Here is a 13,742-nt window from a genome sequence, read left to right on the forward strand (position 1 = left end):
TTCCTAATTCCTACGATACACAATCATGCCATATATATACAATCCTGCCATATATACAATACCACAATCTTTCCTAATTCCTACGATACACAATCATGCCATATATACACAATCCTGCCATATATACAATATATTCTCACAGAGAGATCATTGAGGCCAAAATGTTGGCTTCATTTGGTGATGGGTTTGTTTGTTTCATTGCCTTTTCTAGACCTCCCTTTCTTTGCAGGGACTGGTTCTGGATATTTACTGATTTCGGCATTATGGCATATGTAGAATTCCTACATGTTGACTAAAGTTAGTATTGGTTAACGATACGTAGTTTAAGGATCAATTTTATGTTGCCAATGTTTTTTTCCCCTATATATGCTCATTTCTTTCTATGCATATTTTTTCGTTTCCACGAATGCAAACTGCTGTTGGGTTTTAGCCTTTTAGGTTCTTTTGGGCATCTTCAGGCTATCAAATCTGTTGTTCATAAAGGATCACTGAACTAACCACTTGTCAAGGCTGAGATACATTTTATTCTATTCCTTTTACTTGTAGCATACATACACCTTGTTGCTGGGCTAAATTCTTAAGCTTTTATCTGTAACTCGTAGTAATAAAAGGTTGTATGCTGTCATGGTTTCTTTGTTTTATTTTTTCACTTGTTGATTTCCCTTCATTCATTCATCATATTTCCTAATACATGCATTGAATTAATAGTTGTGTCCAATGCATGGCTTCTATCCTTTCGATGGTTGAAAAGCGGCCTAATGGAATCCACTTTTTAACTAAAATTTGAAGGGTCAAACAAAAAAAAATCGAAAATGGTTTTAGGAACAAGTAATCAAACAAGATTACATGTTTCTCAAAAAATAAAAAATAAAAAATGATGCCAAACACGCAGTTTAAGGACCACAAAATGTTTCTTTGAAACCAAATCAAATGGATTGGGATGTAGACAAATTTGTTGAGTTGAGTTAGATTGAGATCTGAGTTTATAAAACCTAATTACAATCTAATTGCATAAAATCTGGTTCCTAGCACAAAATTGGTTGCAACAAAAGCTTTCGAGTTGGGAGAAAATTTACAATGAATGAAACAAAGATCACCCAGAGATAGTCCGTAAACATAACAAAACAGCAGAGAAAAGTTATGGACATGGAATCAAAAATCATCGTCATCGTCATCATCATCATCATCCTCGTCTTCTTCTTCTTCTTCCTTGAAGTATGCATGCTCAAGCGCACAAGGAGCTGAAATTCTTCTAGATGGATCCATGCAGAGCATTTCCTGGACGAAAATGTGCAAAAATTAACATAAACTACACGGTCAAAAAGAGTGAGGGAAAAAAGGAAAGATCTTTTGGTAGAAAACATTTTCTTACGAAGAAAGAAAATAGCATAAACATTTTCCTTGAAATGAAGTATAGAAATAAAGTAAAGAAACAAAGAAAGTAAACAAAGTATTGTTATGTTTGTTTAAGTGAAAAATATTTCCCAACAAATAACATTTTTCTCCGTAGGAAATGTTTTCTTATGTTTGGTTGGGACCTTGAAACTAATATGCAAGTGATGGTGGTGTTGGTGGGGTGGCAGCAAAGGTGGTGGGATGGTGGTGGTGGTGATGTGGTGGTGACGGTATAATTTTAGTCTGCAAAACATTTTCTACCTTTTAAAAGTGGAAAACATTTTCATCCAAATAACTATATTTTCTAATTCCAACAATATGAACAACGTTAGCATTTCAATCGAAACATATGGAGTGTTAGCGAAAAAAAGGAAAAAGGAAAAAAATAAAGAAAAGAAAGAAAGATAAAATTAAAAGAACTTTATAAACAAGAGAGGGCAGTTCAACTAAATAGTGAAAGATGGAAAGGTACTGAGCAATGATTCATTGTTAGTTATCCATAAATGAAGATTCAATAGGCCCTATTTCCATTCCTTCAAATCACTCGATTCTCAAAATACAGTAGAAAGCAACAACTTACAGAAAGAAGATCAAGTGCAGCTGGTTTGAGTTGAGGAAAATAATCTTTCAGGTTCTGCATGGAAGAAAGTGAAAAAAATTATTAAAAATTTACAAATTAACTTGCAAAAAATAAATAAATTAAACTGAAGGAAAGCCGATATTACCTCAGGATTGTGCTTGGGAAAGTCAAGGCTGTAATTTGGTAGTGAGGTCACTCCGGGCCATGTTGTCTCGTCTGGTGTCCCCATAATCCTTTATCATAAAAGAAACCGAACATAAATATGATTGTTGTGGAAAATTTTAAAATAAATAAATAAATAACAAATGTATTAGTAGTTTGTAACACCTAAAAATTTGATGCAGATGACTAATCTTGGAGTGACCATCAAACAGAGGCTGATGCATAACCATCTCAGCAAATATACAGCCTACGGACCACACATCGACAGGGGTGGAGTATACCCGGGAGCCAAGGAGTATTTCGGGTGGTCTGTACCATAGAGTTACTACCTGATGAAGAAAATTACCAATTTCATTACATTCTTAAACAGCAATCGAACATACAAAACAAAGTTAACTCATGTATCCTATCAACTTCATTTTAAGGCAATTGTTGATTAGAAACAGACAATTTATAGGCTACATTCAGTCGAAATGAACTTAAAAGGCTACAAGAAATACCTCGGGACTATATTCCCTAATAGGAATCTGAAAAGTCCTGGCCAATCCAAAGTCCGCAATCTTCACTACAGAGGCATTGAGATCTAGCAGCAAATTCGCAGGCTTCAAGTCTCGGTGCATAACTCCACGCTTATGACAGTACGCAACACCCAAAAGAATTTGATGCAAAAAATTCTGCAAAGGGGGGGGGGGGGGGGGGGGGTTAGTGAATTCCCAGCTACTGCAAGAAGAAATATATAAAAAAAATATATGGAAAAGACTTATCAACCACCTTTATCCTTTGTTTATTCAAACATGCCAACGGATTATTCTCCATGAATTTCTTCAGATCAAGGTCCAGATATTCAAAAATCAAATGACATTTGTTGTAATCATCGCATGCTACATCCAGCAACCTGTTAACCAAGGTTTTGTTAAGGAAATATAATGATTTGTATTGAGCACCAAGGATACAATCTATATATGAGAGAGAAAAAAGAAAGGAAAAAAAAAAAAAAAAGAGAGAGAGAGAGAGAGAAACACACGTAAAAGCATAGAAACATTGATCAGATTTTTTTATTTATTTATTTTTTGTGTAATCAGAACTCCGAGGAAATAACTTACTTGACTATGTTGTTGTGGTCCATCTGTCCTAGCAGAGAGATTTCTCGGATTGTTATATCTGGGACACCATTGTAGCAGTGTATATAATGTAGCTTCTTTATAGCTACAGTCTGATTAGTCTCGCGATCAAGACCTTTATAAACAACACCATCGGCTCCGCGTCCAATAACCTCAACCTTCTTATACTGCCAATTCACCAGCTAGCTTTAATTTATCGACAAACACAACATAAATTGATGAGATGATGATATTGAACTACATAAGCAGCAACAACACAGATTCTTTACCTTTGCCATCTGATTGGCTCAAATCTACTTAAGGATAATCCAAAGATGTGATCTATAAATTTGAATCGGGACAAAAAATTTAGGATTACGTTCATTCAATAATTAAAAAATATCATCAAAAAATTTAAACTCGAGAGCATCAATTAATTACAAATATAACTTATGCAGCTTGAAGATTTGCCATCTGTAATGAAAAGAAAGATAGAAAACTAAAAAATAAAATGAAAGAGAAGAAAAAAAATCCAGGCCACATTTGGGGTGACACAAAAAAAGCAAAAAAAACAAAAAAAATCAACCCCATTAGCAAAGGGTCACATCAAACACATCAGTCAATCGCTACAAAATTCATTGTCAAACACATCAACTTTTTCCACCTCATAAAAAAAGCAAAAAGCAACTAAAAAAATCCAAGTTCACAAATGGGCACTAAATGAGAGAAAGAGCCCAGGATTGTGATATAAATTGATCAAAACATAATTGCTCAAGATTTTGAGATAGTTGTTCAAACACTTTATTGCATTTACTAACATAATTTTCAGAAAAACACAATTTTACATGACATTTGTTGAATGGCCGAAACCCAAAATTGTGTGTCAACAAATGAGGAAGAGAAGCCATTGAGCAGTAATCTCACAGTAACAATGTATATAACATATTTATGGTAGTCAGAAAAACTCTATGTATTTATTGATATTCATCAATCAAGAACTTAAAAACAAGGATATTGAAAACATTAAGGTTGTGTTTGGATCATGGATTTGAGTAAAGATTTAGAAAGAGAAAGATAAAATGTAAGTAAAATGTGAATGAAATATAGTTACATTTCATCTATTTTTTCTCTTTCCTTTACCAAATCTCTGTCTAAATCCATGATCCAAGCACAACCTAACCTAAGGTACAAGAACTCAAGATTTATGCAGAAAACATCAATCAAGAAATAGAGTCAACAATATTCAAGTAAGGAGTATCAGCTTCTCTCATACAATTCAACCAAATTCAATTCTCAGTCAGAACAATTCTAGAGAGAGAGAGAGAGAGAGAGGATTGCATGATGAGATCTTGGGGACAGACTCGATTCTTTTGGAACATATCCCTAACTTCCAAAATGTCAATTAATGATAATCGAAATTTAAAGAAGCACACCCTGACCCGAACCTGCTCTTCTTGAAGAGAATTATATATATACACTCAGAAATATGTATGGAAGTGAAAAACACTGTGAAAATCAAGAACTCTACACATATATAGATGAAAAGCAGAGTCAATAATGTCTTTGGCAATCTCTGTCTACGGTAGTTTCAGATTTGAAGAAGCAAAGAGAGAGAGAGAGAGAGAGAGAGAGAGAGATTACTTGATGAAACTGTGGAGTCTATATGGCTCTGTTCGTAGTTGGGTTGGGAAATAAACTCTGTTTTATTTGTAGCGCGAAATGAGGTAGTAACGGAATTTCCCTCCGAATATAGTTTTATTTTCCATATGCAATTTGTGAGTAAAATAGTAGTAATTATATACAAACATAAAATTTATATATGATTTTCATACGCCAAATCCTTTCAGTTCACACATCTAATTAAATTTTTTATTTATGCAATTTTGTCTTATAATAAAAATAGCATAATACCCTTATCTTCTTCCACCAAAACCTTGATTCTAAAATATCACAACTATCCATCACTGCAAGTGCCATCTCCCTTATTTGTCGTCTTCTCCTTTTCCCTTTCCTCATGACCACTTTCTGTCATGAACCATACACTCCTACAAATTTTTTTTTTCCTGCAAATTATTCACTCGAGGCTGACCGTAAAGATCTAAGATAAAAGGAGATGAATTAGGAGTGGCGATGGATGGCTGAGAGTGGCGGCAATGATGATGAATGAGAGGTGGATGGAAGAAAAATTAGGATTTTAAAATTGAAGATGAGAGTGATATTGGAATAAAGAGATCTATACTGAGATTTCGGAAATGAGCCGTAACTCGAATCCAATGGCTCGAATTGGCTCGAATTGGCTCGAAAGAGGAAGAGAAGAGAGGAGGAAGAAGTAGAGGAGAAAGAGGGAGAGAAGAGAGGAGGAAGAACAGAGGAGAAAGAGGAAGAGAGGATCGTCGCTGCTCACCTCGCCACCGCCACCACCGTCGCCTCGCTGCCGCCGATCGTCGCAGCACCAACGATCGCCGGCTCTGCCTCGCCTCCGCCCCCCGGCCCCCGCTTCCAGCCCCAAATGTTGGGCCCCCTCCAGTCCCTCCTCCTTCTCCCCCTCCAGTCCCTCCTCCTTCTTCCTTCCTCTTCCTCTTCCTCCTCCTCCTCCTCCTCCTCCCTCCCCTGCTTCTGGTTCTGCTTCACCTTCATCTCAAAAACGAGGCCGTTTTTGAATTCGAGCCATTTCGAGCCGCTCAGTTTCGAGCTACCTACCACTGCCGCTGAGATTTTTTGTTTTTTGATATGCGTGTTGAGAATGTGTTCATGTGAATGTGAGCATTTCACTTTAAAATAATACACCCATAAAAATAAATATATTTATAAAAATGATATTATCATATCATTCTTGTTGAGATTTTGGTATAATTTTATGTATGAATATAATTTTTCATTGTGAAATATAAGTGGGATATTTTTACGGTTGAAGAGCATATGGTTGGCGAGTTTAGATTTGCACACTACAGAGATTCCTCCAATTAACATCACTTATTTACTTTATATCACACTTAACTTGTAATTATTTATTTATTTATTTTTCAATTTACCCTATTAGTTTTTAAATAATAATAAAATTTTACATTATTGTTTTCTCCAACTTTCAAAACCTTAACCTTAATGCTACATCCACTATTGTTATTACCATTAGACGTGATTGTAAGTCCATACAAACCCATTATCACTCTCCCTGTTAGGATCAAACTGTTAGGATCAAACACACCCAGAAAAATTATCTCACACATACAGAGAAGACAATATTTACGTGATTCAACCCAATGAGAAATTTTCACTAAAATGAAGCAAAATAGAAAACAGAGGAGGAGAACAACTCTTCTCACTCAACTCACAGCTCTCTCTCTCAAATTTCTGATACAATACATCATCTCCCTTCCATCTCTATTTATACACAAAGAGAGGGAGAGAGAGATACCAACCCACCAAAAAATGTCTACCATCTTTAATGGTGCATAGTGAAAATCAACAAACATCAACAACGTGAAGAGAAGGGCAGGTCTTGCAGATGCCCAATTCAAACTTTCATTTCTAGTGGAGGTCTTCCTATGCAATCATCCTTGACTCTGCATGTATGGTTTTTCATGAAATGAGGATCACCTCTTTCACATAGGGTGACCTCCAACAATCACCCCCTCAGTCCATGTGAGGTGATCCACCACAAAACTTGCTACCAAGGTATCAAGCACCCCCTGATTGGATGACATGCACCCCCTGCTTGGGATACCCTGCATTGTTGTCACGCCCCAAACTCGCCCCTAGAAGTTTGGCAACGAGACCGGCCAGTAATCCTAGATTACCACAGGCCTTGCTATACAAAACATAAATAAAAGGGGCTCGCGGAAGCGAAAACAATAACCACTAATAGTCCAAAGAGCTGTGCATCATATGAACATACATTACATGCCAAAAATGTTAATTTACCCACTACATTACATCACATATAATCAAAATTCATGTACAAAACATAGGCTCACGCCATATGCACAACCAAAACTAAGCTTCCTAACGGCCTTCCTAGGCCTAGCCCCAACTCGGAGGCACCAAAACACCGGGTAGGCTTCAAAACAGCGGCTCGGCTCGAGAACCCGCCTAGGCTTGACTTCCAGAATGCTCACCTATAATACATAATTACAAACAATGAGCTAGAGCTCAGCAAGTAACATAACAGTAAAGAGGTTAGTGAACGAAGTCCGACATTTTCATAAACCCACAATAAATCAATCATAAACATATATCAGTCATCAGTCATCATAAGAACATACGTAATGGCATACTCCACCGAACCTTTCATAACAGTCTATCAGTCAACAGTCTACGAGATCTCGTAACTAGTCATGGGCTTGTCCTTCCATGCCGTTCCCCATGACTCATGACGCATGGGCCTGCATGTTCCCGCCCCCATGACCCAACTATCTATGGATGCCATACTAGATTCGCAAATCAGGACATTTATTCACGGAAAACATTCTCATTTCAAAGCATAGCATAACGTAATACATTTAAAACATAGTTCATAATAACATATCTTTACAGAAATGTTACTCACAGAGGGTTTCCGAAACCGAATGCACGGTCTTCAAATCTTGACCTGCAAATATCAACATATCACACATTTCTCAATACACGTTATCGTTAAATCCTGTAATTCATGCACTTCATTCTTTCCTATACTTCATTTCATGTTCATTCTAATCTTTCTTTACTTTGATTCATACTCATTTCATGTTCATAAGATGATAAATGATGCAATTAACATGTTAAAATCAAGTCTGCAACTTCCCCAAAATTTTCTTGAAAAAGGCCTTCCCGCTCGAGCGCCACTTTGGCCGCTCGAGCGTACTGTAAAAAGTCCCAAAACTGCTGGGAGGCTGTTTTCACCGCTCGAGCGGGCTTCCCTCCGCTCGAGCGTACAGAGCAAAAATCCGAATTCTGGTTCTTCTTCCAAGCTTCATTCTCCTCTTTACAAAATCACTTTCCACATTTATGAAATCCAAGACCCAAAACACTTAAAACCCATCTTAAATCAACATCAAAACTTCAAATCAAAACCCATATGGAACAATAGAAGTTCAAATCTTGAAGTAAAATAGAAAACCATAAACTTGAGCATAAAAGCTTCATTCTTAAATCCATGGAGGTTCTTCCTCAAAATATGACAAATATAACCATAAATCATCTATTCATGCCATGCATGCTCAAATTAAACATATTTCCCCTTTCAATCCTCTTATTTAACACGAGATCATTGATGTATCAACCTTATTTCAGGAAATTAGAGAGGAATCCTTACCTTAATCACTTAATTGTAGAAGATTTAGCTTGACTCTCTCTTTCCTCCTCTTCTTCCCCTTTCTCATGAATTCTCTCTCTCTCTCATTTCCAGATTTTTTTCTTCTCTTTTGTTTTTGAGTCAAAGAGTCAATAAAGGCCCTTATACTTATCTATATATCATTTATAAACAATTGTGCCAAACTTTGAGCCAAACATGGCCTAACGAATCAGACGAAATTCAGTTCTCAATTTATTTTCCCAAATGGCTCTAAAAATTCCCGGTATCACATAGGCATGCTCAATTTCGTTTTCTGAACCCATTACGGTCATCAATTTCGGTCCTGAAGTCGTAATCTCAACAGGTATTTTCTAAGTTCAACAGATAATCTTCAATTAAATCATACTAACACATAATTAATTACTGGTAATCATCGTATACGGTTCTGGGTCGTTACAATTGTCGTACAACTCCTTACATGATGAACACGGGAGCAACTAGAAAACTTCAGAGTTTGACACATCAACATCCTCAATTTTCCTTGCTTAGAGCTTATTTCTGAACAACCAGCCTTTGCTTTTTGCACTTCAGAACAACTTCCCAGTGATCTCATACGCCCGTTGTCTGTGCTGCAATCCCTGATGTTCAGTTCTGTCTCACTTGTACGTCCGTACTGATGTTTGACAGTTAGCTCTTTTGCCAAGACAGCTTCCACCGATCTGTACAAGCTACCACTATGCAACTCCGTGCATAGTGCTCACACCCCCTTATTGGGGTGCCGTGCAAAGCTCACTTTGCGACTCGAGATTGCATCCCTCCCTTCCATGCATCTTTTGAGATGTTGCAAGATGTCTCTAACACGAGAGCAAAAGAAACTCTCTTCTTCACTAGCACAATCTTTATCGACTTGGTTTCTTTGCTCTGAACGTCCTTCGAGATTGGCTTTACTGATTTAGATCTATGCACCTTCGAACTGCCTCATTGCGTTCCCGTGCACTTTTTTCGCTATTCCTGATGAAAGCTTTGTTTAGTCATACGCTTTGGTTGCGTATGTTCTCTCTTTGTACCCTTCGATTGGCGTTTGACAACACTCATCTTTGTCAAAACTTCTATTTCCAGTCTGTGCAGTTTGTTGCACAACTTGCCTTGCAACATTTCTCTATCACCCCTCTGTGTACATAAAGAACCCTGCCACTAGATGAGAAATAATTTCCTTTTAGATCTAGCATACTCAGGGAGATTAGATTCCTCTGTACTCCTAGCACATGTCGGACCTCAGATAAAACCACTTTTCTTCCATCCTTAGTAAGGAAGCGCACTGTCCTATGCCAACAACTTTGTTCATTGTGTTGTTGGCCATCCGGATAATGCTACCGCTGACTCTTCGGTAAGTGGAGAAAAGCTTCCTATCCGCACATATGTGGAACGTACACCCTGAATCCAAAATCCAGCCAGGTGTCTCAAACTCTAACGAGACTGTAAGCATCACATCTTCATCGTCAAAGGAATTCACTGCAACTGTTGTAGTTGAGGGACCTCTGCGTCCCTTGGCCTTATCTTTGGCTTGTCTATCAGCCTTTTTCTCTGGGCAATCTCTTATTACGTGATCCTCTTGATCACAGTAAAAGAACCTCCTCATGTTGCCCTGTCTAGACTGTGAACGCCCTCTGCTTTTACTTATTCCTCTACCTCTGTCCCTTTCTCTATCTCTGCCTCTACTTTCTGTGACAAGGGCTTAGGATTGCTCTCCTCTCATGTCTCTTTTTCTTGCCTCCTCGTTGAATAAGGCGTCTATGACTATCCCCATGGTTAGCTTCCCTTCGGGTACAGAATTACTGAGAGAAACCACCAACGTTTCCCAACTGTCTGGTAAGGAACTGAGTAATAATAATGCTTGCATCTCATCATCCAACTCCAGTTTGACTGATGCAAGTTGGTTCACAGGGCTATGGAATTCACTGGTGTGTTCAGCAACAGACACACCACTCTTCAATTTCAGGTTTATAAGCCTTCTTATTATCAAAGCTTTGTTCCGTGCGGTCTTGGACTGGTACATGCCCTCCAATTTCATCTATAAGGCATAGGCGTCCGTTTCTTGGGCAACATGGTGGAACACACTGTGATCAACCCACTGTTTGATTTGACTGACAGTCTTCCGGTTGGTTTTTATCTAGTCCTCATCCTTGTCTCCATCTGGTTTAACCCCCTTTAGTACTATAGGGTCAAACAAGTCTCTACAATACATGATGTCCTCCATCCGCGGCTTCCATATCGCATAATTTGAAGCATTCAACCGAATCATCGGCCCTGAAACTGATGTGGATTCCTCCATCGACTACGCCGTTAAGTCTGGACTGATCAAATTAGCCGAAAAAGCACTTCGGATTGCCAAAACAAAAATTTTAAATTTTTGAAAGCTGATTTGCAAAATCTGACCATACAGATGTGTCCAAAATATTCCAAATAGTTGGAAAGCACTATTAGATCACCCAAATCGGGCCTCAAATGGCTTAGGACAAGCTAAAACAGATTGAATGGTTCAGATCGGAAGAATCTGGTGCGCCTGAGAAGCACCAAATTATTTCTCCGGTTCTGCTGGCATCAGGCTGACATCAGCGGCTCAGTCAACAACTTGGTTAGCGGTGCTGCTGGTCAACGGCTTCGGCTCGGTTTGGCGGCTCAGCGTTGGCTGGCGGCTCGGCTTGAATGACGTTAGCATATGACGTCATCTGGCGAGAGCGTGTGGCGCGTGTCTGCGCGTGAAATCACGCGTCCTCTTCCTCTAGAAGCACGTGAGGCGCGTGTGAGGGTGGGCGCGCGTATGAATGGCGTCACAGAGCGCGTGTGGCGCGTAAGGGGCCGTCTGATCTCCTTTTTCGACGCGGTTTTCACCTCTGTGCTCGTCTCTTCGAGGGCTTCAACTTCGTCTGATCAAAAGTGGATTTCGACGACTTTTATTTATGGGCATTTCTGAAAAATGCACCCTATTTTTCTGAAAAAGACTCAACCAGCGCTCTGATACCATTTTGTTAGGATCAAACACACCCAGAAAAATTATCTCACGCACACATAGAAGACAATATTTACGTGGTTCGGCCCAATGCCTACATCCATGGACAGAAATGTGAATTTTTCACTAAAATGGAGCAAAATAGAAAATAGAGGAGGAGAACAACTCTTCTCACTCAACTCATAGCTCTCTCTCTCAAAATTTCGATACAATACATCATCTCCTTCCCATCTCTATTTATACACAAAGAGAGGAAGAGAGAGATACCAACCCACCAAAAAATGTCTACCCTCTTTAATAGTGAATGGTGAAAATCAACAAACATCAACAACATGAAGAGAAGGGCGGGTCTTACAGATGTCCAATTCAAACTTTTATTTCCAGTGGAGGTCTTCCTATGCCACCATCCTTGACTCTGCATGTATGGTTTTGCATGAAATGAGGATCACCTCTTTCACATGGGGTGACCTCCAACACTTCCCAACTGTAGCACCTCCCCTATTTTCTTCGGCCACTACGAACCCGTCCTTACCACTATCACCACCTTATTTGCCTTTACCCAACCACCTTAATCCTTCTTTTAATCATGGTTGGCCAATGATGATTAGGGTTATTGATAGAAAGAGAGGGTGAGATTAATTATGAGAAAAAGATAGAGATCAATAATTCAATTGGATGGGAAGATCATGGATGGATAAATTTGTTGCGGAAGAGAATTTGATGTGAAAGGTGGTTTGAAATAGTGGTGGTAAAAGGTGGTGTTTGGTGTGAATTATAGTGGATGATTATAGTTTATTTTAATTTGAGAATTTGTATCACATTATTTGGTGTAATTTCTCCTTACAGCTTTTTAGATAGAAAAAAATTAAAGAAGTTAAGAAAAATTAATTATTTAAAAGTTGAGAAATGGGTGCTTTGATTTCTATTTTCTAATTATTAATTTTTAACTTATAACAAGCTGTATCAAATAGCACCAAAGAAGATAAGAAAAACGGGGATTTAATGATGAAACCACTTCCCTTTCCCACCCTTGAGAGCTGCCACCCCTCAACTCATTATTTTGACCCAATTGTCATCCTCATATAAGGTGGTAGAACATATGAAAAAGGAGAGAATGGGAGAGAAAAAACAGAGGGAAAGAGATAGGTGTAAAGATAAGGTATGGTATATGTTTGAAATTATGAGGATGTAAAGATAATGTATGGTCTATATGTTTGGAATTATGAGTATGTAAAGAGATAAAATTAAAAAACTTAATTTTTAGGTGAGTTAATCAGAAAATTAATGTAAATAGTTAAATTTGCGGCGGAAATAGAATCTTTCCCAATAATATTACGTTGAATATTAAATTTGTGGGGATAAATAAAAGAGGAAAAATAAAATAAAAAGAAAGAATTTTAAGTTTCTAATTATTTTTTTATAGTAAATTTTGTAATATATTATTCTTTTTATTCTTTAGACCCACTTCAGGTGTGTTTGGCAATTGACTAATATAGCAAAAAAAAATCACTAAAAAAAGTTTAAAAAATAATTTTTAAAACTCAAAAGAAAAGTAGAACAATTATTTAAAATTTTGTAAATTTTTATAACAACTAAATTGATAATATCGAATATATTAGTTAGTATATAGTATATATTGGTTTAATCAAATAAATTGGATTTTTTTAGAGAAAGATTATGGTCACACCCCTCAAAAAGTTGTGTATCAGATGCACCTTATAAGTAAAGAATAAAATGGCATAACTGTATATTTTGTGAGTCATAATTAAAAAAAAAAATCATAACTAAATACTACATGAGGCATAAATGGTGGTCATTTATCGGGCCGGCCTGATACTACCTAATAAGAGACTTTGTGTTTATCCAAACTTGCTTGGGCCCAAATATCGGGCCTATATAATTAATCCAAGTCTGGCCCTAAATAAATTATAATTCTCAAGTCTGTTCATCGGGTCATAAGCATAAGCTATAAAAAAAATTAAACATTGTTATTTTTTTTTTATAAATAGACAAACGGCTATAAAGCAATTAATACCATATTAATTAAAAATTACAAGTTTTTTTAAACCAAACACACCCATAATTCCAAAAGTTCAAATTTTTTAAAACTAAACTGTTAGTAATGCATAAAACTAAAAAAAATAAAAATATAAATCACAATATAAATTTCAAATTTCTTCAAACATTTTTTTGTGTGAATATCTTCAGCAAAATAATGACTACTTG

The 13,742-nt window shown here is 37.2% G+C and overlaps 1 protein-coding gene across 2 annotated transcripts; it reads right to left on the bottom strand.

Moving 5' to 3' along the window:
* Nucleotides 1–891: 891 nt before the first annotated feature.
* LOC114298417 (cell division control protein 2 homolog 2) lies at nt 892–5,148 on the bottom strand. Of its 2 annotated transcripts, XM_028242986.2 has the most exons (9): nt 4,879–5,148; nt 3,528–3,579; nt 3,241–3,425; nt 2,909–3,032; nt 2,638–2,811; nt 2,303–2,466; nt 2,121–2,208; nt 1,976–2,029; nt 892–1,278 (listed from the first exon to the last, which is right to left on the bottom strand). In XM_028242986.2, exons 2-9 carry the CDS (start codon nt 3,534–3,536, stop codon nt 1,153–1,155), a joined length of 924 nt encoding a protein of 307 aa, XP_028098787.1. In that variant the 5' UTR covers nt 3,537–3,579; nt 4,879–5,148; the 3' UTR covers nt 892–1,152. The 2 variants fall into 2 exon arrangements, with proteins under 2 accessions (XP_028098787.1, XP_082726049.1); XM_082869923.1 differs by lacking the exon at nt 3,528–3,579 and having other exon boundaries at nt 4,879–5,144.
* Between the last annotated feature and the right edge of the window lie 8,594 nt (nt 5,149–13,742).

Source organism: Camellia sinensis, chromosome 5 (assembly GCF_055761805.1).
Source record: "Camellia sinensis isolate YWXY chromosome 5, ASM5576180v1, whole genome shotgun sequence".
NCBI lineage: Eukaryota > Viridiplantae > Streptophyta > Magnoliopsida > Ericales > Theaceae > Camellia > Camellia sinensis.

Coding starts and splice junctions, on each gene's coding strand:
- LOC114298417 (XM_028242986.2), bottom strand. Junction 3,033..3,240: donor GACCACAACAACATAGTCAA/GTAAGTTATTTC, acceptor CTTGGTTAACAG/GTTGCTGGATGTAGCATGCG. Junction 2,209..2,302: donor CATCTGCATCAAATTTTTAG/GTGTTACAAACT, acceptor TTTATGATAAAG/GATTATGGGGACACCAGACG.